This window comes from Rhinolophus hipposideros (assembly GCF_964194185.1).
Source record: "Rhinolophus hipposideros genome assembly, chromosome: 6".
NCBI classification, from domain to species: Eukaryota; Metazoa; Chordata; class Mammalia; order Chiroptera; family Rhinolophidae; genus Rhinolophus; species Rhinolophus hipposideros.
Window position 1 is genome coordinate 84,716,073 of NC_138052.1, and position 23,458 is coordinate 84,739,530.

The window sequence follows — 23,458 nt, forward strand, 5'->3', positions numbered from 1 at the left end:
GACTCTGGGTCCTTACTGGGTCCTGGTGGCCGAGAGACGGTTGGAAAGTGCCTTAGAAAGTGCCTCGGGGCGGTCCGCCGTCTCCCCAGTGCCTCGTCATGCCTTAGTCCTCTGCCTCTCTGACCGGTCCTAGCGAGTAAAACTGGTAACAATGGGAGTCTCGAGAGACGGGCAGTGGGGGTGGAGAATAATTGTAAGTTAGGCAAAGCACGCAGGCATCCAGAAGGGGCAGGGCCGAAGGCCGGGGCTGGCTGTCCTCGGCTTGGAGAGCTTGAAGCTCCTCGGCTGCGGGTGAGACAGGGGCTCCGGGGTGCGAAGCGCGCGGGCGGCGGTGTGGGGTGGGGTGCTGAGGGGGGGGCAGTGGCAAGACCTTGGAGGCAGCTGGGAGGGGCGGGGGCGGCGGACGAGGCTGGATGGAGGGGGTCGGGGTCGGGTGAGCGAGGCTAGGCTGGGTGGAGGAAGGAGGGGGACACCGGGTCGGCTGGGCGCGAGTTTGAGTTAGGGGACAGGAAGAGGTTCAAAAAGGAGAACATCGAGGCATTCTATTTACTCCAAGATCTCATCTTTTCATCCAGTCCACCCTACCATGGTTTTGAGGCCAGGATTGAAATGAAAACGAGGACAAGGCAAGGCGGCTAACATTAATTTTTCTTCCATTCCCGAACCAGGCCTTCCAGATATGTGGACCTGTCTCCGGAGCGGTAGCGCTTCACCACCATCTCTACCATCTGGCTTCTGAGGGATCCTGAAACCTCTGTCATGGAAAAGTACCACGTGTTGGAGATGATTGGAGAAGGCTCTTTTGGGAGGGTGTACAAGGGTCGGAGAAAATACAGTGCTCAGGTGGTGAACAAAGAGGGGTATCTTTTGGTTGGGATTCCTGCACCCCCAATTCCAGGGGGAAATAGGGCCAGAAGGGAAGCATTCAAACTAACCTGTGTTCCTAAGGCATGGACTCCTTCATACTTCTTATGGAGTATGAGCTCTGAAATCGGATTACTTGGGTTCAAATCCTAGCTCTACAACTTTCTTGCTTTAGAAGTAGGGACAACTTACTTACTTAACCTTTCTATGTCTCCGTTTCCTCATCTATAGAGTGAAGATAAGAACAGTATCTGATTGATGGGGCTTGAGGATTAAATGTGATATCACACTGAATCACTTAGTACAGTGCCTGGCACCTAGTAAACAATAATTATTGTTATTACTATGAATCCCTCGCTCCATGCAGGAAGCAATAAACCACCCGAACTCTATTCTCTCATCATCTTTTCTTCCTTCCTTTCCTCCTAAATCCCCTATATCTTGAGTTCTTTACCTAGATCAAAACACCTCTCCCGGAATCCACCAAAGGGATCTGTCTGGCAGACGCTGGTTCTTCCTAGGGCAAGGGGTAGGGGAAGCCTGGGTAAGGCCAAGGCACCATGGGGAAAGTGGAGTGGGAGACCAGCAGGTGTAATGAGAATTGCTCAATCTAAAGCCTCCGTTCTGGAGCTCTGAGGCTAATGTTTCAATCGTGTGGTTAGGCCTTGGCTCTTCATCTTACCACTGACAGGTGGTGGCCCTGAAGTTCATTCCAAAATTGGGACGCTCAGAGAAGGAGCTGAGGAATCTGCAACGAGAGATTGAAATAATGCGGGGTCTGCGACATCCCAACATCGTGCATATGCTTGACAGCTTTGAGACTGATAAAGAGGTGCGTTTTTGTTTGGGGTCACCTCTCCCCAAGAAGAGGGGTCCCGGGAATTTCCCAATCTCAGAATGCATAAATCTGGAGCCGCCATTGCCTTTCCCTTCTCCCTTCAGGTGGTGGTAGTGACAGACTATGCTGAGGGAGAGCTCTTTCAGATCCTGGAAGATGACGGAAAACTTCCCGAAGACCAGGTATGTTTCCTGACTCAAATTTTTCCCCACCCCTGACTCTCTTCAGCTTAAGGACTGGTAGGGAAAGCTGAAGGTTCCGAGGGTCTCCGTTTTTGAAAACTGAGAAAAATACAAGAGCCTAGGTGTATATACAGGCAGTGTGGTGTGACAACAAAGTGTATCAACTCTGGCGCCAAAATCTGAATACAAAGGTTGGCTCTGCCACTTTCTCACTGGGTCCTCTTGTGAAAGTTACTTTAACCTTTTTGTGCTCAGTTTCCTCTTTTTAAAATGGAAATATTAATAGTGTCTATCTCGTAAAATTACTGTGAGGATTAATGAGTTAATTCATATAAAAATGTTTAAAAGAGTGCCTGACATACAGTATTCAACATAGGTAGCTGTTATTAATGTTGTTGTTATTATTAGGCAGCGTTACAGAAGAAGAGCCAGTGTGGTGGTACGAGACTGGGCTGGAAGGTATATGGGTTGTGGGTAAGATTTGCCACCAAGACATACTGGTTAGCAGTGGGATTTGGTTGAACACATTTTCCATCCACACTTATTCTGGGGTTTTCTCTGTACTCTAGCAAGTAGTTCACCCTCAGGACTTCCTATCTCAGTATTCTATTTCCTTATGAGTACTCATCATTGTTTGTAAGTCAGCATGTCATTCCTTTAGTCTGTCTTGTTTCTTTGACTACTTTTGAGAAAGGGATATTGTCTCATTGAATAACAGCTAACATATATTGAATGCTTACTAAGTGCGGGCACCATTCTGAGCATGACATTATTTTACATACTTTAATATAACCTTCACAATAATCCTGTGGTAAGGTATGTGGTGTCATTGAAGTAAGTGGTATCATTATTGTCACCTTATACATGATGAATCTGAGAGGCGTATGATAATCTGCGCATGGTCATGCAGCTAGTGAGACGCAGTAAATTTTCTTTGAATAAATGAGCAAATGAAAGAGTGAATGAGTAAGTGAGCAAGAACTATGGAAGGTATGGTGTGAAGCTCTGGAAGAAAGAGAAGGAAGAGAAAAGTTCCAGCCACTGTCGTGTTAGGGAGGAGTCTTTGGGCTTGTCAGCAGGTTCCTTCCTCTGACCTCTCTTTTCTTCCTCCCACCTGACTGACCCCTAGGTTCAGGCCATTGCTGCCCAGTTGGTGTCAGCCCTGTATTATCTGCATTCCCACCGCATCCTTCATCGGGACATGAAGCCTCAGAACATTCTTCTTGCCAAGGATGGTGGCATCAAGCTCTGTGACTTTGGGTGAGGAGCCTGACCTTCCGTGTCTGCTTCCTGTTCTGCAGGGAGTCTTAGAACACATACATGGCTTACTCGGGCCTCATTTTAGAACCTGAACTGGAGACTGGAACTCCTACTAGGTCTTTTGGAAGGCGCTCTCTCTTTTTGGGTTTGGGATATCTCAGACAATAAGGAGGAGGAGTGACCATGTCTGGTTTTTATTGACGATCTTCTCTCCATTTTCATGCCATCATCTGCAGATTTGCCCGGGCTATGAGCACCAACACGATGGTGCTGACATCCATCAAAGGCACACCCCTCTATATGTCTCCGGAACTGGTGGAAGAGCGACCATATGACCACACTGCAGACCTCTGGTCTGTGGGCTGCATATTGTATGAGCTGGCTGTAGGGACCCCTCCCTTCTATACCACAAGCATCTTTCAGCTGGTCAACCTCATTCTCAAGGATCCTGTGCGTTGGCCCCCCACCTTTAGTCCTTGCTTCAAGGTAATGAAGAAAGGGAGATTACTTCTGTATCAGAAACCTGTCTCCCTCTGCTCTGTTCCCTTTTCCAAAATCCTTTCCCAGAGCTGAGGCAGGACTTTGCAGTTACTGAATTAAGGCAGGAGCTGGACCAAGCTGCCTTCCTTTTTTTACTGCAGGGGCTTATTCTTGGAGGGTGTTCTAAGGTCTGCCCAACTTGGGAATGGCAGCCCCTCCATGGGCCAGGCTATCCTGTGTCACAATGGAAAGGGGCTTTCAAGACACCTGAGGCAGATAGTGGTCCTTTTACATAAACTCTGTTTCACTTATTTTCTATCAGATGCAATGTCTAGATGATATCTGGGTTTGCCAATGCAGCTTTCAGTCCTCTTCCTAAAAGAAGGAATCTTCAGATATCCAAATGGCCAGAGCTAGTGGGGCTAGCTCAGCGTGTAGTGGCAGATGACAGAGATGGTGCGTGCTCCTTGCAGCTGCAGCTAAGTCTCAGCAGGCTGGAGGAGTGGGGGCCAGGGGGGAGGAAAAAGAGTTGACCCATTTTGTTTCTTATCTAGCGCAATTTGGGCCTTAAACGGAATTTAAATGCAACCTCTCCCAGAGTGAAATTTCATTATAACTTTCCTTTGCTTTATCTAAGATGAAAAGGGACAGGTTTCTCCCCAACCTGTTTTGTTGAGGCCCAAGTAATTATCAAAAAGAATCTAAACAAAGAAAACTTAAGTGGGTGATATACATAGCATATTCTTTCTCCCTTAGGGCAGATATGCAGGTATCTCTAGTCAGAGCCATAGTATCCTAATCACTTTGTTTTTGAATAGTGGTCATAATCTAGTATCTTCTATTCCTAGTTCAGGCCCCATTGAGGATTTCCCCAAAGATACCTCATAATGATGTACCCTTTTCAGAGACAGTCTCCCTACCCCTCTACCATCTGAACACTTGTTGAGAGATTTATGGTTTTGAGTGCTCCCAAACACATCTTTCCATAATGACCTGTGTGAGTGTGCTTTTAACCATAAATGAGTCTGTTCCTCCCTAGCTGTAAACAAAGTACAGTCAAAGGGAGGGCAAAGTGAGCAGCTGGGGACTCCTTTGAATGTTTGCTTTCTGAAGATGACTGTGAAGGTGACATCCCACTCTTTCTCCTAGTTTTTTCCTCACTTCTTCACAAAGCTGGTGACATTGAAATTTCTGTTTCTCCTTCTGGGTTTCCAAAACGTCCGTGGACAGGAATTGGGGCTCCCCAGGAAATGAGGCAGTGAGTCTGTCCGTGATTTCAGCCAGGGAAATGAGGCCTAAGGATAGGTTAGAGAGGGTGTGATCAAGACCAGCTTGTCTTCTGTAAGATCGGATTCCGCTGATGAGGTTCTGCTGATGAGTTAGAGCCTATAGAGAAGTGAAGGCTGATGGGGGATTTTTTTTTCTCTCCACAGAACTTCCTGCAGGGACTGCTCACCAAGGACCCTCAGCAGCGTCTGGCCTGGCCAGACCTTTTACATCACCCCTTTATTGCTGGTCATGTCACCAGTGAGTCATTAGGGTTCCCCAGGGCTTTTGCACTTCCCTAGTATTCTCAATCTACCCACCTTCCCCCAACATCTGGATCTAACATATCTCTTTACCTCTCCAGTTTGAACTGTCTTACTAGGCCTTTGCCAAACCTTTACCACTTCCCTTGCAACCCTTCTCCCTCTTTGTCACTTTGTCCAAATGATATGTCACAGAAGCCTGGAGACACTGAAGTTGTCTCTGGCCAAGTGGACGTGGCACAGCTCCTACATGATAATGTCTTCCCCCCTTCCCTCTCTGCAGTAATAACCGAACCAGCAGACCCAGATTTGGGTACCCCATTCACCAGTCGCCTCCCCCCAGAACTTCAGATCCTAAAGGACCAACAGGTGCATCAGCTGGCCCCCAAGGGCAAGCGATCTCGCATCTTGCATCAAGCTTATAAGCGCATGGCTGAGGAGGCCAAGAAGAAGGTCTGTGGGAATATGTGACATGACCAGGCTAATGACTGGGGGTTGTGGGAGAAGGCAGATGACTTTCTAGGGTTGGGAAAGAGCCACAAATAGGATTTATACTGCCTTATGGCAATGAAATAGTTCTGATTCAGTGTCTCCTGCCTACTTCCCACAGAAACACCACAACACAGGACCTGCCCTTGAGCAAGAGGACAAGACCAGCAGGGTGGCTGCTGGCACAGCCCCACTGCCCAGACTAAGGGCTAGTCCTCAGGAACCAGGCCTCTTGGCTGGGATCATGGCCTCAGAAATGAAGAGCAGCTGGGCTGAGTGGGGGGCTGGAGAGGCCCCCACAGCACCTCGGTGAGGAGGGTATAGCCAGGGATTTACAGGGTGAAGTATCTTGCAGATCTTGTGCTCTAGCCAAAGCAAATACAACATGGTCCCTGTCACTAGCCACTGCCTAAATATGGACAGGGCCCTACGAGTCTGAGTCCTGGGTCCTTGAATTCTAATGCCAGATACTTTCCTGATTGATCGGGAAACGTGGGAACTTTCCTTGCCTCTATGCCTCAGTTGTACATTAACTGAAAGGGAAAGAATCATCTCCATGAAAATGGGAAGGTTATTTGAGTTGGGAGCCACAGGTGTAAACTGCTAAGGTGGACTTGAGGATAAGATCCAAAGTGGGAGGGTAGTCTAGGATGTGTGTGTAGTGGTCAACATATCCTGTCCTGGCCTTATCCTAGAAGGAGGTCTCCTCTATCCTGTCCTACGTGGCTTGTTCTTCATTCCTATCCTGGGTCCAGAGGCAGGGACAAGTTAATGATCCCTAAGCCTCACAGGTCTAGAACTCATCCTACTCCCTGCTTCCTCTGCCAGAGAAAACCGGATCACCCAGGATTGTGAACAAGCATTCCCAGAGCTGAGGCCAGAGGTGGCAGGCCAGGGGACCACTGAGGCAGTGGACCTAGAAAATGAGGTGAGCCCTGGGGGCTCTTCTTGGCCTTGTCCCTGCCATGGGATGTTGGGTCTGGGTTGATGTTTTTCTAGAGCAATGATTCCCAACCCTCCAAGTATGAGCTCCCCTTGTGTTCAAAATTGCTTTCTTGTTATTAATTTATAGATTTTAATTGCACAGTTATCCCAATTATTAAAAATTAGGATAGATAGGTAAAATGGAAGTCCCTCTTGAATCTTACCTAGGTCCCAGAGGTGTCTGCTGTTATTAATTTCGTCTGTCTCCTTCCAAACTTTCTGTACTTTTACATATATGTATATGTACACATAAAAATATAGTTTGGCTGTTTTTTTACATTACTGAGTTCATACCATATGTATTGTTTTGCCTCATGCCTATATTACCATATGATCTGTTTTAGAGATCTTTCCACATCGGAACGTGTAGTTTTACCTCAATCTTTTGTGTTTTTTAGGGTTTTAACTTTTTATTTTGAAATAATTTCAAACTTAAAGAATAATTGTGAGAATACCACAAAGAATTCCTGTATCTCTTTCATCCAGATTCACCAGTTGTTAAAATTCTACCATATTTGCCTATGATTCTCTCTCTCTCTCTCTCTCTCTCTATGTATGTATATGTATATATGTATACGTACATATGTGTAGATATATTTACACATATATCTACACATATCTACATATATGTACGTACACATGCACAGAGAGGGTGCCAAAAAAACGTATATACTTTTTTTTTTTTAGGGAAACAGGACTTTATTGGGGAACAGTGTGTATTTCCAGGACATTTTTCCAAGTCAAGTTGTTGTCCTTTCAATCTTAGTTGTGAAAGTTGTGAAGGGTGCCGTTCAGCTTCAAGTTGTTGTCCTTTCAGACATAGTTGTGGAGGGCTCAGCTCCAGGTCCAGTTGCCCGTTGCTAGTTGCAGGGGGCGCAGCCCACCATCCCTTGCGGGACTTGAGGAATCGAACTGGTAACCTTGTGGGTGAGAGGATGCGCTCCAACCAACTGAGCCATTCGGGAGGCAGCTCAGCTCAAGGTGCCGTGTTCAATCTTAGTTACAGGGGGCGCTGCCCACCATCCCTTGCTGGACTTGAGGAATTGAACTGGCAACCTTGGTTGAGAGCCCACTGGCCAATGTGGGAATCGAACCGGCAGCCTTCGGAGTTAGGAGCATGGAGCTCTAACCGCCTGAGCCACCGGGCCTGCCCCGTATACACATTTTAAGAAAGGAAATTATGCTGATGGTAACCACTTTGAGTACTTCAGTATATATTGAGTATTACAATTTTAATACAGTTTTTTCCTTTCTTAAAATCTGTATACATTTTTTTGGTACCCTGTGTGTGTGTGTATATAGATATATATCTATGTATCAATATAGATATTTATATATAGATATATATAAATATATCTATATTTGTCTTTCTCTATATATCTATGTATAAAGGTATGTACAGATATGTCCATATGTGGACATATCAACTTTCTGAATCATTTAGTTGTAGTCATGTCCCTTTACCCCTAAATTCTTCAGTGCATATTTCCTAAGAACAAGGTCATTCACTTGCGCTACACAGTACATTTATAGAAGTCAGAAATTTAACATTGATATAATTCTGTTACTTAATCTACAATCCATATTCAAATTTTGCCAGTTGCTCCAGTAATGTTCTTTATAGCAAAATTTTTTTTCTTGGTCCATGATCCAATCCAGTGTTAGGTATTACATTTAGTTGTTTTGCCTCTTCAGTCTCTTTTAATCTGGAATAGTTCTTATTCTTTGTTTTTTGTGACTGACAATTTTGAGGTACACAGACCAGTTATTTTGTAGAAGATTCTTCAAAATCTGACCAAGCAAAATAAGCCACACAGAAAAAGTCGAGAACCATATGATTTCACTGATATGTGGGATATAAAACTGAAAGCAACAAAGGAACAAGACAAGTAAACCAAAAACTCAGACACAGACAATAGTTTAGTGGTTACCAGAGGGGAAGGGGGAAGGCAGGTAGTAGATGAGGGTGAAAGGGATCAAATATTTGGTGATGGAATGGAAAAAAAAAAGGAATTTCTTTATGCAGTTTTGGTAGGAATAAGAGATGCATCGTCAGTACCACAATCTTCTTAATAACTTCATGGTGTTTCCTAAGAGGGATGTGCTGACCAGCTTTATGTCATTTCCAATGTTTTAAATTATAAACCATGCATCGCTTCTCGGCCTTTTGGCTAAGATCAAGTGTAGTATCTGTTCTTATCAGTTTAATATCTGATATGTCCTTACGTCCTCTATCCGAGGACAACATATTAAATGGATTTTTGGAGCTGGGAGATGGAATAGGAGCCTGCTCCGTCCACTCCGCGCAAAAAAAAAACACAAACAAACAAACAAAAAATTATAAGCCATGCTACAACAGACATCTTTCTAGGTATCTCTTTATGCAGACACACTAGTGTTCTCCAACAGACTTTTCAAGACCCCTTACTTACTGCCAGCTCTATAGCTTTTTAAACTCGTGTCTGAAAAAATGCATTTGTGGCAATGGAGCCACTGGTGTTTTGCAGTTACTTCACGGTCCCCCAGGTTGGGAGCTACTGCCCTCAACCTTACATACTCCGCATGACCTCTTTTACTCCCTTGTGCCTCAGGAGCCAGACAGTGACAATGATGGCAGCGATGAGTGGCAACACCTGCTGGCGACCACCGAGCCTGTGCCCATCCAGCTGAAAGCCCCTCTTACCCTGCTGTGCAATCCTGACTTCTGCCAGTGCATCCAGAGTCAGCTGCGTGAGGCTGGAGCGCAGGTGACAGACTACAGTACTGTGGAGGGGATTTGAGACTGTTTTCACAGATGAGGCGTTAAAAAACATTGACATAAGGAGAAAGAGGAAGTTTGTCCCTTTTCCGTTGTTTTTCAGTTCATCTGCTTCATTCTAGGAGATTCACTAACCTCTTAGTAACACAGAAAGAGCAGGCCTCAGATTTCTCTTTCTGAAGGGCAGAGTATTTATCCAGAGCAGGGGTCCGCAAACTCCTGATGGTAAATATTTTAGGTGGTCTGGGCCACGAGGCAAAAATGGAGGACATTATGTAAGGACTTCTACAATGAGAGAAAACACATTTCTGCAAAACATTTATTGACAAAATGAAAAATACAGATGTAACAACTACACAATATTTTCTATAATGGGTATCCTAACGAGAAGAATACGATTTTTTTTTTTTTTAGGAAATAACATTTTGCTTAATTGGCATTCATAGTTAGTGTTCCCTCTTACAAAGCTTTTCCTTGCTTCTCGGAAACACAGTGATCTTCCTTTCTGGGAACTCACCAAAATATCCTGCCTGCATCTCTTCCCCTCTCTTTAAAGTCTGTTTTAATGATTTTTAGTAAGTGTGAAACCATCACCATAATCCAATCTTAGAACATTTTCATCACCGCAATAAGATCCCTCATACCCAGTTAGTTAATCATCATTCCTACCCCAGTCCCAGACAACCATTAATCTACCTTCTGTCTCATGGATTTGCCTTTCCTGGACATTTCATATAAATGGAATCATACAGCATAGAATTTTTCTGGCTCCTTTCACTTAGCTTAGTGTTTTTGAATTTCACTCATGCTGTAGCGTGTATCAGTACTTCATTCCTTTTTGTTGCTGATCAGTATTCCATTATATGGACATATATCACATTTTGTTTATCCATTGACCAGTTGATGGACATTCGGGTTGTTTCCACTTTTTGGCTTTTATGAATAATGCTGCTATGAACAGTCACGTGGAAGTCTTTGTGGACATATGCTTCCATTTCTCTTGGGTGGATACCTAGGAGTGGAATTGCTGAGCCACATGGTAGATTTATGTTTAACATTTTAAGAAACTGCTGAACATCACCATTTGGCATTCCTATCAGCCATGTACGAGAGTCCCCATTTCTCCACATCCTTGCCAACATGTATTATTGTCTATTTCTTTTATTATAGCTATTCTAGTGAGTGTGAAATAGTATATCATTGTCACTTTAATTTGCATTTTGCAAACGACTAATGTCAAGCATCTTGGCTTATTAGCCATTTGTATATCTTCTTGGGGAAATATCAATTCAATTCCTTTGCTCATTTTTAAATTGGGTTGTTTGTATTCTTATTGAATTGTAAGAGTTCTTTATATATTCTGGATACAAGATCTTTTTCAGATACGTGATTTGCAAATATTTTCTCCCATTCCATGCTTTGTCTTTTTATTCTCCTAAGAGTATCTTTTGAGGCACAAGGGCTTTGAATTTTGATGAAGTTCAATTACCATTTTTCCTCTTTGTAGATTATGGTTTTGTTATTGTATCTAAGAAATATTTCCAAACCCAAAGTCTCTTGAAGGTTTTCTCCCATGTTTTTTTCTAAAAGTTTTCTAGTTTTAGCTCTGACCCACTTTGGATTAATTTTTGTGTACAATGTGAGGTGTACGCATACAATGTGAGGGATCTAAGTTCATCTTTTGCATGTGGGTGTACAATCGTCCAGCACCACTTGTTGACAAGACTCTCCTTTACTCAGTGAATTGCCGTGGGAACTTGCTCTCTTTTGGCCCTTACACAGTGTCCTCTTCGTGTTGGACAACTTTTCAGTAGGGAAGCAGGTTAAAAGCTCTGCCTCCAGGGTAAGACTTCCTGAGTTGGAATTCCATCTGAAACTACTCTTTCGCTGTGTGATTATAGACTACTTAACCTATCTGGATGCTTCAATCTCCTCACCTATAAAATGGGTAATTATATTTACTTCAAAGGATTATTGTGAAGATTAAATGAGCACATAAGTGAAAAGATTTAGAGTGAAAAGCATACTGTAAAACACTTGATGTAAATATTATTCTTCTTTTGAAGAATATCGTTTTAAAGAATAACCATTTAAAAATATAATACTGTCCATCGCTTGCCGGCTGTATAAACATAAGTGGTAGGCTGGATTTAGCCTGTAGCTCATAGTTTGTCAACCCCGATCTAGAATTGAATAATATTGTTTTGTCTATCTGGAGTTGAATAACATGGTTTTGTGTCCATTGTTTTTCATTTTCAGAAGTGTGTATGTGAGTGTGAGTGTGTTTGTTTTGTTTTGTTTTTAAGATGAAGGGCTGGAGAAGGGAGGGAGCAGGCAGGAATGGCATTGGGCCTGCCAGAGAGATCCTGCGGGGTGGTCCCCTCCTTCTTGTTTACTGCCGTTATAAATCAAGTGACGTGACCATCTATAATCCTCTTCTTGGTACAGTTTCCCTATTTCCCTCTTCTCCTTCTCTGTGCTTTAGACTCCCAGAGAAAGGAATGGGAACATCTGGTGATATGCCAACTCCTTGGGGACACTTGGTAACTGTGACTCTCCTTTTACCTCTGATAACATCGATGACTCCTTCTTTCACCCAGATCCTGAAAGGCATGCTGGAGGGCGCTTCCCTCATCCTTCCTGCACTCCGGGTCCTGAGCAGTCTTCTGTCTAGCTGCAGTGACTCTGTTCCCTTGTATTCCTTCTGCCGTGAAGCAGGAGTCCCTGGACTGCTGCTCGGCCTCCTCAGACACAGCCAGGAGAACAACAGTATTCAGCAGGTAAGCATGACGCAAGGGGCCTCTGAAGACTTCCAGGAGTTTCTTCTCCTTGGGTTTCTCCTCTTCGAACTGCCATCTCTATTCAAATCAATTGCCTTTCACTTTCTTTCCTCCTCTTTCTCGTTAGTAGACCATGAATTACAAACTCTAATGCCTTCTGAGGCCAGGCAGATGTCACTCGGGGAAGTAGATGATGTGGGACCGTGTGAGTAGTGGGGAATATGATAAACTGGAGAGCTCGTGCCCAGTCTAAATGGGATATCCTCTCCTCAGCCAGAGCCTGCTGCTGCCACGTGGGAATACGGGCCCAGTATTGCCAGATCTTCCAATTTTCCAACTGAAGCTAGAAATCCAGATTTTATGTGTCATCTCCTAACATTTAGAGCACTGTGCTTTGAAGTGTTAAATCCTTGGCTTTATTGACCCAATTTTACAGAGCAGGGTACTGAAATTCAGAGAGTGACTGGCTCATAGGCACTACATAGTCACTACCTTGTAAATGGTCATGGAGACGATAGTGGAAGAGCTAGGATTGAGACTCAGCGTATTTGAGATCCAACCTCTACTCCCCCATGCTGTGTCCTGCCCCATGCTGTGTCCTGCTGCAGCTGAGCCAAGGACAGAATAAAGAGAACCTAGGCTGAGGCAGCGAGAAAACTGCACTCTGCTGATGAATATTAAACTTGAGTGTTTTAAAGAAATTTCGAAAAGATTTTGAGCTGTTTTGAAAAACAGAATCTCTTAAATTCCAAAATGTTGTTAAGGTCAAAGAAGACACATTTTCAGGCTATTTATAGCCCATTGACCGCTACTTGTTACCTCTTGTCTCCTCTCTCTGCCCATTCTGCCCCATCTCTTCCCCCTGCCGCATTCTGTCTGGTCAACCTGATTGAATACCTGATGCCTTTTTTTACTGCGTTTTCTAGTCTCTGTCTCCATCCCCTGCATTGCCCTTACTCTTTGTCCTCTTCCTCAGCAGCAATGTTGGTATGGGACCTTTTTACGGGACCTGATGGCCGCGATTCAGGCCTACTTTGCCTGCACCTTCAATCTGGAGAGGAGTCAGACAGGTGACAGGTGGGATGAGAGACAGTTTTGCTCTGTTGACCAGTTTGGCTTCAATTTCTATTCCCATTTCTTCCTTTCTCTGTTAAGAAGAAACTAAGTGAGGAGAAGCTGTGATTTGTGACAGATTTAGGGATCAGCTGACTGACCCCTCAGAGTCCAGCTAGTCCTTGTAAGGACCCTGAGACACCTCCGAGTTTGCCCCAAGACTTTCAGGTTTTTAGGTTCCACAATCACCAAACACTAACTGAAAGGATCAAGATGTAATAACCTAGGGAAATGGCAAAGAAGGGGGCTTAGAGGGTGTGTGTGTGAGTCTGTGTGTGTGCTTCGCCGGGAGCATTCTGATGTGTTCCTTTGCAGAGCTTCTCTTAGCTGCCCAGAACGGTTGCATTCACCACATCTGGGCTTTTAGTAGAGAGAGGAGAAGAAACCATGGGCTCACTTCCCCCCTAGCCTACAGGTATTTCAGGACGCTGCCAACCTCTTTCTGGACCTGTTGGGGAAACTACTAACCCAACCAGATGACTCTGAGCAGACTTGGCGGAGGGATAGCCTTACGGTAATCGGCTCCCGTTTCCACATTTCTGTCTCTCCTGTCTTTCTCCGTGTTTCTCTCATCCCCTTTCTGATGACTAGATAGGGTTAGATCAAAGTAATACATCAGACAGTCATTGAATGCCAACTATGTGCCATATGCAATTTGAAGAGAAGAGAAAGCTCCTATCTTCAAGGGACCAGGGATAGTCTAGTAGGCAGATGTAAAGTGCTCAAGGACAAAAGTGTAGAAAGCACATTAGAACGTGGTGTAAAATCCAGAAGCACCCCTGAAGAAGATGAACACTCCTTGGAGGGTCATAGAAGAAATCCTGAAGAAGGAAATCATCTCTGCTCGGATTTGGGGAATACAGAGAAGTTTGCTAGGTGGATGAGGCAGGAAGGAGAGGGGATATTGCAGGCAAAGGGAGCAACATACATAAAGGGCCAGAGGCATTGAGCCCTGTGGACTATTTCAGGGAACCACAAATACAAGTATTTCTTCTTGAAGAGACTTGCAGATCAGCCAGTATTTCTCCATCTTGTGGGTTTTCTCCCCTGAACTCCGGAGGTGAGGGACAAGAGAATGAAGGATTGAATGAGAAAATCTTGGAGGAGGCAATTACAGGGGAACATGTGCAAGGAAGTAAACGATTGCCTGGTTGTTCAAACTGGCAACTGAGAACACAGATCTAGGCTACATTCCTGCCTCTAGCCAGCAGTCCATTCAATTTCTCCCAGTGTGAGAGCCTATTTTAGCGTCCCGCACTCTTTCAAGTCAGGAAGCTTTTAATATCTAACCTAAATGTTGGCCGGCAGTGACTCACATTATTGGCCAGCACTTCTTACAGGTCCTTGTAGCACGGGGAGTTTGGAATAAATACCCCGCCTCCTGAAATTCTGACTCGGAAAACTGGGTTGATAGGGACCCAGGAATCCCCAGCAATTCTCATACTTCTGGTCGCAGATAACACTTTGAGAAACACCGTCTAGGGAGCAGCTGGTCAGAGAGAAGAAGGAATGACACCTGAAATTCCTGTCCTTGAAATGTGGAGGCCGTTATAATGCATCTTTTGTACGAGAAATACTTAGAATCAGACAGCTAGTCCCTCTGGGTTTTCCTCCTCTTTTCTCAGGCTGCCCAGGGATGCTTGCTCCTTCCCCTAAGCCCAATCAGTTTTCTGATGCCCTCATGTTAACCGTGCCCTGGTGTCCTTTACTGTGAACCCTGCCTGCCCTTAGTGCTTTACTGTTCTGTGTGAAGCCATGGATGGGAACAGCTCGACCATCTCCAAAGCCTTCTACTCCAGTCTGTTGACGACACAGTGGGCTGTGTTGGACGGGCTCCTTCATGGCTTGACAGTTCCACAGCTCCCTTTTCACACACCTCCAGGTAACCAGCGTGGGGAGGGAAGGTTCTCTGGACTTCACTGTTGAGTGGGTCCGGCTCTGCACGTTTAATTAGTGCCCAATAAATGACTGAACTGAACAAATGAAGGGAGCAATGTGAGAGAAGCAGCTAGCCCCCACCCTTCATTCTTTGCCTTTCTCCATAGGAGCCCCTCAAGTGAGCCAGCCACTGCGGGAGCAGAGTGAGGATCTGCTGGGAGCCGTTTCCTCTGCACTGGCAGCCATGTGCGTTGCTCCTGTGGGGCTGCCTGGCTGCTGGGAAGCCAAGGAGCAGGTCTGAGCTGCAGTCTCTCGTTCTTGTCGTCCTGCTTCTTAGAGTTGCCAGCTTCTCAGAAAGGCAGACAAATAAGCTGTGGTGCCTCCCTGTACTCAGTACTTGCAGAAACTGCTCTAAGCCTGGGTCTGGGCCACTTGCAGACCATGATGTAGCCAATAATCCCAGAGGCCTTGGTTACAGAGCTCAGTGACGAACTGCCCTTGTGGTCGCGTTGCTGACCTGAAGCCACCAGTGATGCTTCTTCAAGGGCTCAGGAGTCAGATTTGCTGTTCCCTGTTGGCTAGCAACACTTTCCTCTGTACCTGCCACACTGGGGCTAAATAAGCCCATGACTTTTGGTTCTCCATTGGCCATGAAGACTGCGAATGCAATGGGGTCTGAGGTCCCCGGTGAAGCTGGGCCTAGCGAGGGTTTGAGAGTACTGACTAGTGGAAGATAGGATAGGATAGGATTGGAATAATGGAAATGCGATTGAGTCTTCAGTTATGTCCCTATAGATCTCTCGTCACTTGGCAAATCAGCTCACCAAAGACAACAGCCAACTGAGGTCATCTCTCATCTCTGGCCTGCAGCATCCCATCCTGTGCCTACACCTTCTCAAGGTACTGCCTGCCCATAACTCTCGGCAGTTCAGATTTCTTTTTAACCCCCAGGACTGAGAGAGAGAGAGACATACGGAGAGAGATGAGAGATCCCCTCGTGGAATCTTTTTCTGCTTTTAAATCTGTTCAACTGAGATGGCCCCACTGTTAGCCCATCCTCACCCAAACTGAGAAGTACATCAAGAGCTGGAAGTAGCCCAAACTTCTCTAACACCCACAAGTGTGGATACCAGATCTGTGGAGAGGCTAGCTTGCTTTCAGCCGAGCCTTCCAATCTAGGAGCCCAGGTGCTGCTCTGCTCACTGACAGACTTCTCCCCACTCCCTTAGGTTCTCTACTCCTGCTGCCACATCAGTGAGCCCCTGTGCCATCTTCTAGGGCGAGAGCCCCAGGCCTTGGAGTCACTGTCCATGTTGGTCCAGGGCAAGGTAGGCCAGCAATATAGGTGGGCATCTCATGGTGGCCCTGTCATCTGATTCCGAGGTCGCTCTGATCATTTAGGTTTCCTTTGTAGGTAAAGGTAGTGGATTGGGAAGAGTCTACTGAAGTGACACTCTGTCTCCTCTCCCTTCTTGTCCTTCGGCTCCAAGATCTACCTCCTGGGTGAGTCATAAAGTAGGCTTTCTCCACTGAAATCTTCCATTTGCATAGCTCACCCTGACATAGAACATAGGGAGTGGCACCCTATAATCTATCCTTAGAAGGAATTGGGATAGAGAGAGTGAAGTTTTCTCTACCAAGAATAGACCTGGACTCCCACCAATTTTGTGACTTGGAGTTGGACATGCAGCTTAGGTGGCGAGTGCCATCCAGGAGAGGGACGTCCCCCCCACTGACTGCTTTCACACTGCTGCATTCCTTAACGTATCTCCTTATTCCAGAGTGGAGAAGCTAGGCAGTGAGATTGCTACTGTCTTTACCCATTCACACGTCGTCTCCCTTGTGGTGAGTTTTCAGCCTTCATCTTCCTCCTCCTTTACCCTGTCATCCAACCCTTCTGGACGCAGGGATGTCATTATCCCCTTTGCAGCTGTTTATGGAGGCATTTGCTGGCCTGAGACAGAGACCGAAATCTTTCTGCCTGTGCTGAATACCATTCAGATTTGGACATTCCTTCTCCTCTACCTCTCCAGAGTGCAGCAGCCTGTCTACTGGGGCAGCTTGGTCAGCAAGGGGTGACCTTTGACCTCCAGCCTGTGGAGTGGATCGCTGCAGCCACACATGCCCTATCTGCCCCTGCGGAGGTGAGGCTTGCCAGGAATGTGTGGACATGTTTTCTCTCAGTCAAACAAGGACTGCATTCTTGGAGAAAAGGCTGAAGTACCAGCCAGCCTAGAGTTAACTAAAGAAAGCTAAAGGAATCAAGGAGTCGTTCCTACCCTTCTGCCCCCAGATAAATGACCCCTCTCAGCCCAGACTGATCAGGGCTTCAGATCTGTTGTTAACACGCTGGATTTCTAAAGAGGAAAGAGGCGTCATCTGTCTCTTGGATTTTGGCAATGCCTGCTAAAGGAGCTCTCTCTTAGGCCCTCTTTTCTAGTCCATTTTCTTCACTGCCACCAGAGTGATCTTGCTTAAAGGAAAATCTGGTCATTTGTTGATTACTTACCACATAAATATAAATATGTATTGAGTAGCAGGCACTATTCTAGGCTCTGAGAATACAGCAGTGAATAAAAGACAAAAATCTTGCCCGTCTGGAGCGTCTGTAAGTCATCAGTGGCTTCCCACTGCTTCTGGGATAAAGTGCAAATTCTTGAACAGGCTACTCAAAGCTCATCTGTTACCTCTGGGCTCTGTAATCTTCCTATACCGAACTAGTTACCATTTCCAAAATTCACTATGCTGTTTCATGACCTGCCTCTATGTATGCTATGACTTCTTGGAATATTCTCCCTTTCCACCTCTACCTTCTCTTGTCTGCCTTTTCAACTTTTAATCCTACCAGGAGGCAGAGTTAGGCACTCTCAACTGTGAACCCCCCACCCCCACGCCAGCCTCTTGTCTGGAAAGTCTCTTCCTAAACTATAATTGTTTCCGTGTCTGCTTACGCCACCAGACTGTGTGTCTTTAGGACAGAGTTAGTCATTGACTGCATAAGCAGGAACCAAGACTCCTAAGTCCAGAAGAACTCTCCCCGTGGCCCCAGGAGTCGGGTGCACAGGCCTGTGAGGCCACCTCATGCCTCTCAGGATCTGCATTCTGCCTCCCTCTCTCCTGCAGGTCCGGCTGACTCCACCAGGTGGCTGTGGATTCTACGATGGTCTCCTTATCCTTCTGCTACAGCTCCTCACCCAGGTAGAGCTGCATCTTAGGATGGATGGGAAGTAAGGAGAGAGACACTGGGCATTGTGGGGTGCCACTGGACACTAAGGGAGCATCTCACAAACTGCTGTGCATATGGTGGCCTTAGAAGGGGCCCACCTGCCCTCGGGAGCTTTAAAAAAGGAACCATTCAGCTTATCCCTTGGGAGTCAGTGGGAAAAAAAGCTGTAATTCCCTGGTTTCCAGTAGACCTACACATAGGTTGAGAGGTGGGGGTCAAGATGTAAGAAGAAAGGGAACTAAGACAACAGGGAAATCCTAGGTGGGAAAACAGAAGGAATTATTTCTTGTAGGTCAGGGATAGGAGTGCAGAAAGGCCTTTTGATTCTTGACTTTGACCTTCCCACCCACCCTCTTTCAATTTTGTTTCCAGCAGGAGAAGGGTAGCCTGATAAGCGACGTGACTAGCTCCGAAATGTGGACCGCTCTGTGGCACCGCTTCTCCATGGCTCTGAGGCTCCCCGAGGAGGTGTCCACACAGGAAGAGGAGCTGTTGCTGTCCAGTCCACAAAGCCCAGAGCCAGACTGGACGCTGATCTCACCTCAAGGTACCTTTCCATTAGCACGGCGTCCTTTGTGGGGCCAGAGTATTGACCCCTCTTCAAGAGAAGCAGCCTAGAACTGGGTTGGCCCTTGGAGATTTCTGCTGCTGCTGCTGCTGCCGCTGCCGCCCGGGGAGAGGATGGCAGCATATACACTGGGGCTGCCCAGGGATGGGGAGGTGACTGAATAGGCGGTAACCCTGGGAGCCATGGGGGAGCAGGAGCATCGGGGACTCTTGCCTGCTACGCTGGGTCTTCATTCTTGGTGTTTGCAGGTGTGGCAGCCCTGCTGAACCTGGCGGTGGCCACCTTCACTCAAGAGCCCCAGTTATGCCTGAACCACCTGTCTCAGCGTGGAAGTATCCTCATGTCCACCCTGAAGCACCTGCTTTGCCCCAGCTTCCTGCATCAGCTGGGCCAGGCGTGAGTCTGAACTAGAGGAGGGAGACCAAAAGATCCAGAGAGTCTGCGATGGGGGGTAAGAAGGGGAAGGCAGGAGAGAATTAGCTGACAGCTTGAGCTGTGAGGCAGGAAATGGTATCACTGAGACTGGGGAAGGAGAGCTGGACTGGGGATTTGGAGGAGGGTGGGGGAGAGTGATAAGGGTGAGGGAGCCAGACCGAGGAAATCGTTCCCCGCTCCCCTCCTTAGGCCGCACGGGTCTGAGTTTCTCCCCGACGTGGTGCTCTCTGTCTGCCAGATCCTCTGCTGCCCCTTCGCCCTGGATGTGGATGCTGATCTTCTCGTAGGGGTCTTGGCTGACCTCAGGGACTCAGAAGTCGCAGCCCACCTGCTGCAGGTACATGGGAAGCTATCCAGGCATGAAAGTGGGAGAGGAAGCTGGCCAGCCACTTCGTGCACTCGAATTCACTTCCCGCCAGCTCCAGGGTTCTCCATGGCCCCTGTAGGAGAGGAGCACGTGGCTTGACCTAAGAGAAAGCATTCAGGCCTGAACAGAGGCGTGTGGTGGGAGCTGCGGCTAGGGCCTCCGTCGTCCCTTAGCTGGACTCCGTTGGAGCTCAGTGGGGAGAACATCCCCGTGTAGGTACTGGCGATTCAGCTTCTCCATCAGGACTCCCTGCCCTGGCAGTTCTTGGCATTAAGCAGTGGGCCTTTGACAAGCAGAGCAAGGACTGAACTTGGAAAGGACCTGTCCTCTAGGGGCCCCCATTCTGTGTGCTGTGGATCCACTCTCCCAGCTCTGGGGTCTTTCTTATAGCTGGGCACTTGGCTTTTCTCCCAGATTTTTGGCTCCTTCCGGCTGTCGAGCTGCAGTGTACTCTCCTTCTCCCTGAACTACTTTTCCCTGCTCTCCTCCCCCCGCTTCGCCCAGGTCTGCTGCCATCATCTTCCGCTGCCACAGGTCGAGCTGCCCATCAGTCTCCTCACACGCCTGGCCCTCACAGATCCCACTTCACTCAGCAAGTTTGTGAACACTGTGTCTGCCTCCCCTAGTACCGTCATCTCGTTTCTCTCAGTTGCCCTCCTGGGTAACCAGCCGCTGCTGACCTCTGACCTTCTCTCCCTGCTGGCCCACACAGCCCGGGTTCTGTCTCCCAGCCACTTGTCCTTTATCCAAGACCTCCTGGCTGGTGCCGATGAATCCTATCGGCCCCTGCGCAGCCTCCTGGGCCACCCAGAGAATTCCGTGCGGGCCCGCACTTACGGGCTCCTGGGACACTTGCTCCAACACAGCATGGCCCTGCGTGGAGCTCTGCAGAGCCAGGCTGGACTGCTCAACCTTCTGCTGCTGGGGCTTGGGGACAAGGACCCTGCTGTGCGGCGCAGTGCCAGCTTTGCTGTGGGCAATGCAGCCTACCAGGCTGGTCCCCTGGGGCCTGCCCTGGCAGCCGCGGTGCCCAGTATGACCCAGCTGCTTGGAGATCCTCAGGCTGGTATCCGGCGCAATGCCGTGTCAGCTCTGGGCAACTTGGGGCCTGAGGGGTTGGGGGAAGAGCTGTTACAGTGCCAAGTACCCCAGCGGCTCCTAGAGGTGGCATGTGGAGACCCCCAGCCAACCGTGAAGGAGGCCGCCCTCATTGCCCTTCGGAGCCTCCGCCAGGAACCCTGCATCCATCAGGTAGGAACCATGGTGATGGATTGTATTGCACAGCAGTTTTCTGAGCTAGTCTTTGAGGAACTAGGACATCCAGAAACCCGAGGTGTGTCCCTCTCTGGGAGCAGGAAACCCAGGGCCAGTGTCTTGGAGATGAGTTTTCCATCTACCGTCTCCCACCCTAGAAGAGGGCTCCCTTGGGCTGGGAAATGCCTGGAATCTCAAGGACCACTGTTTGTCTCTTCTAGAGGCTGCATGGGAGGGAGATGAGGGAAGATTAGAGATGTTGAGGTATAGGGTGGTTTCATTCTGGGGGCCATGTACATGCTGTCTTTCTTAGCACTTACCATGTGAAAAGCACCATGCTAAGAATTTTGCCTTCATTATCTGGTTTAAGCTATTGTATTCCTAATTCTGCGGACTATGAAACTGAGGCACAAAGAATTTAATAACTTGTCCAAATTACAAAGCTAGTATGTAAGATTAGACTTTTAAACTCAAGAGCCTGACTCCAGAGCCCATCCTCTTAGCCACTGCTATATTCTGCCTTTCCTTCTCAGTTTTCAATATATAAGCAGCCCAATGAAATCACACATCTACGTACGATAAGGCTAAACCTCCAAATTATAAGGAAGTTTAGTGTGGTAGCATTGGGTGGTTCATACAATTTTAACACGATGGCAATGATATATATTATAGGGTTTTCTGGCAATTCATATGAGGGCACAATAAAAGGGATTCTTGGCAATGATGAGGTTAAGACTCACTGGTCCAGATCCATGGCTGGGAGTCACACCTTTTGGCTTACTATCACTGCTGCAGTCAGGACCTCTTCCTGGGGACAAGTGCATCGTCCCTTGAGGCACTGGTTTCGGGGTCTGTAACCAAAGAGATCAGAAGTAGACCTGTGGTCCTGACGATTCCTGTCTCCAAGGTTTCTCTTTTCCCACACAACCTACTTCTTCCTTTTCTGGAGTGGGAATTGCTCGGCCAAATGAGAGTCCTTCATGTACTGTCCTCTGTTCTCTATCCCACAGGTGCTGGTGTCCCTGGGTGCCAGTGAGAAATTAGCCTTGCTCTCTCTGGGGAATCAGTTATTGCCACGCAGCAGTCCCAGACCCACCTCTGCCAAACACTGCAGGAAACTCATTCACCTCCTGAGGCCGACCCACAGCACATGATCCCAGATTCCTGGGGTCCAGTCTTCAGCCTTTTTTGCCCTCCTATTGCCAGCTCTTCCTTCTTCTGCTCTACAAGCCACCAACTCAACTGAGCGCTAAAAAGATGAAAAAAGAGAGAGAAGCTGCCAACTCCACTGATTGGAGAACAAGAAACTAGGAGAGATTTATGTACAAAGCTCCTTCCTCCCCCCAAATTCAGGATGATTTCAACCAGTAAACTTCATTGCTATTGGTGCCAGAGAAGATTCCTTTCTTCTCTACATCCAGGGGTCTTTTCTCCGCTACTGTGCCTTTAACCCCAGGAACGTGCTCCTGGATCTTAGGGAGATGCTTCCTACCTGAGGAATCTCTTTCCAGAGCTCCTGTAATCCTCCCAGCAGTTTCTGGGTTGAGGTGCGCTGACCTCAGGACACATGAAGACAGCGCCTGCCCCAGCTCTAGGCGGCGGGGATAAACGCTCTGTCTGTTGTGGAGAGTTCCCCAGCCTATAGCCCGCATTCCATCATTGGGAGGGGGTGGGAAGTGTATCCTTTTTATTATGATTATTTTTATAGATGTTTGTAAACTCTTGTAATAAAAGGTATTCCTCACCCTCCTGTGAGCTGCCAGGGAAAGGGGTTGGGAGGTACAGCAACACCACAGCTGCAGTGTGGTGCTGGAAGCCCTGGTATCGCATTCACACAAGACTCTGCTGTGGGAGCTTATTGATATCTCCTCCTGCCTTGAAGATTTCTCCACCCCAGATGAGCAGCATGTGGACACCTGCTTCCAAGCCCAGGCCAGTGGAGCTGAAATAGGAAAGGGTAGGATTAAACAGAGAGGTATATTAGATTGTTTTGAGATTGCAGGTTTAGTGGCTAGTTTTAACATTTGCTGGAGTTTCAGTGTATAGGGAACCCCAGCTGCTTTAGTAGGGCCGCTGTGTATGGAGATGATGTGGTTTACCAGAAAGCGATGTTTGGTAGACCCATTAGTTAGAATCGTAACCCAGCTGGAAACATACTGAGAAGCTTAAACCTCGACTCATTGGATGCCTTGTGGCAAGTTTCCCAGGGCCCTTATTTCTCCATCCATAAGATGGGAGACTACTTTTGTCCTTCCTTAAATTCCAGCTGTTTTAGAAGTGAAAAATGTTCCTTTTTTTTTTTTTTTTGGAAGAAGCACAGGTTTATTCCAAAATGGCAGCATTAAGGGAAGACAATGGACACCTTGTCACAAAGACTGCCTTCCACATGTTCCTTGTTTTGACAAGGAATTTTATAGTTAGTCATCATCTTTATTGCCCACTGATTGACTTGA

At 47.1% G+C, this 23,458-nt stretch overlaps 1 protein-coding gene across 9 annotated transcripts; it reads left to right on the forward strand.

The window, feature by feature from the left end:
- Nucleotides 1–47: 47 nt before the first annotated feature.
- STK36 (serine/threonine kinase 36) lies at nt 48–22,749 on the forward strand. 9 transcript variants are annotated; one of them, XM_081050928.1, is made up of 27 exons: nt 48–145; nt 669–843; nt 1,556–1,696; nt 1,807–1,884; nt 3,014–3,144; nt 3,381–3,630; nt 5,058–5,151; nt 5,437–5,606; nt 5,764–5,951; nt 6,471–6,570; nt 9,218–9,373; nt 11,985–12,164; nt 13,141–13,241; nt 13,686–13,791; nt 15,009–15,159; nt 15,323–15,450; nt 15,951–16,055; nt 16,385–16,483; nt 16,570–16,658; nt 16,937–17,000; nt 17,189–17,299; nt 18,279–18,353; nt 18,754–18,928; nt 19,198–19,345; nt 19,574–19,721; nt 20,166–21,002; nt 22,016–22,749. In XM_081050928.1, exons 2-27 carry the CDS (start codon nt 760–762, stop codon nt 22,157–22,159), a joined length of 4,053 nt encoding a protein of 1,350 aa, XP_080907054.1. In that variant the 5' UTR covers nt 48–145; nt 669–759; the 3' UTR covers nt 22,160–22,749. The 9 variants fall into 9 exon arrangements, with proteins under 9 accessions (XP_080907054.1, XP_080907053.1, XP_080907056.1 ...); XM_081050927.1 differs by lacking the exon at nt 48–145 and adding an exon at nt 154–291; XM_081050930.1 differs by lacking the exon at nt 48–145 and adding an exon at nt 154–291 and having other exon boundaries at nt 20,256–21,002.
- Nucleotides 22,750–23,458: the final 709 nt, after the last annotated feature.

Bases quoted from the DNA above. Each gene is read 5' to 3' on its own strand.
- STK36 (XM_081050928.1), top strand. From the start codon at position 760: ATGGAAAAGTACCACGTGTTGGAGATGATTGGAGAAGGCTCTTTTGGG. The intron at 1,697-1,806 runs GTGCGTTTTTGT...TTCTCCCTTCAG, and splicing joins GCTTTGAGACTGATAAAGAG to GTGGTGGTAGTGACAGACTA. The intron at 17,001-17,188 runs GTGAGTTTTCAG...CTACCTCTCCAG, and splicing joins CACACGTCGTCTCCCTTGTG to AGTGCAGCAGCCTGTCTACT.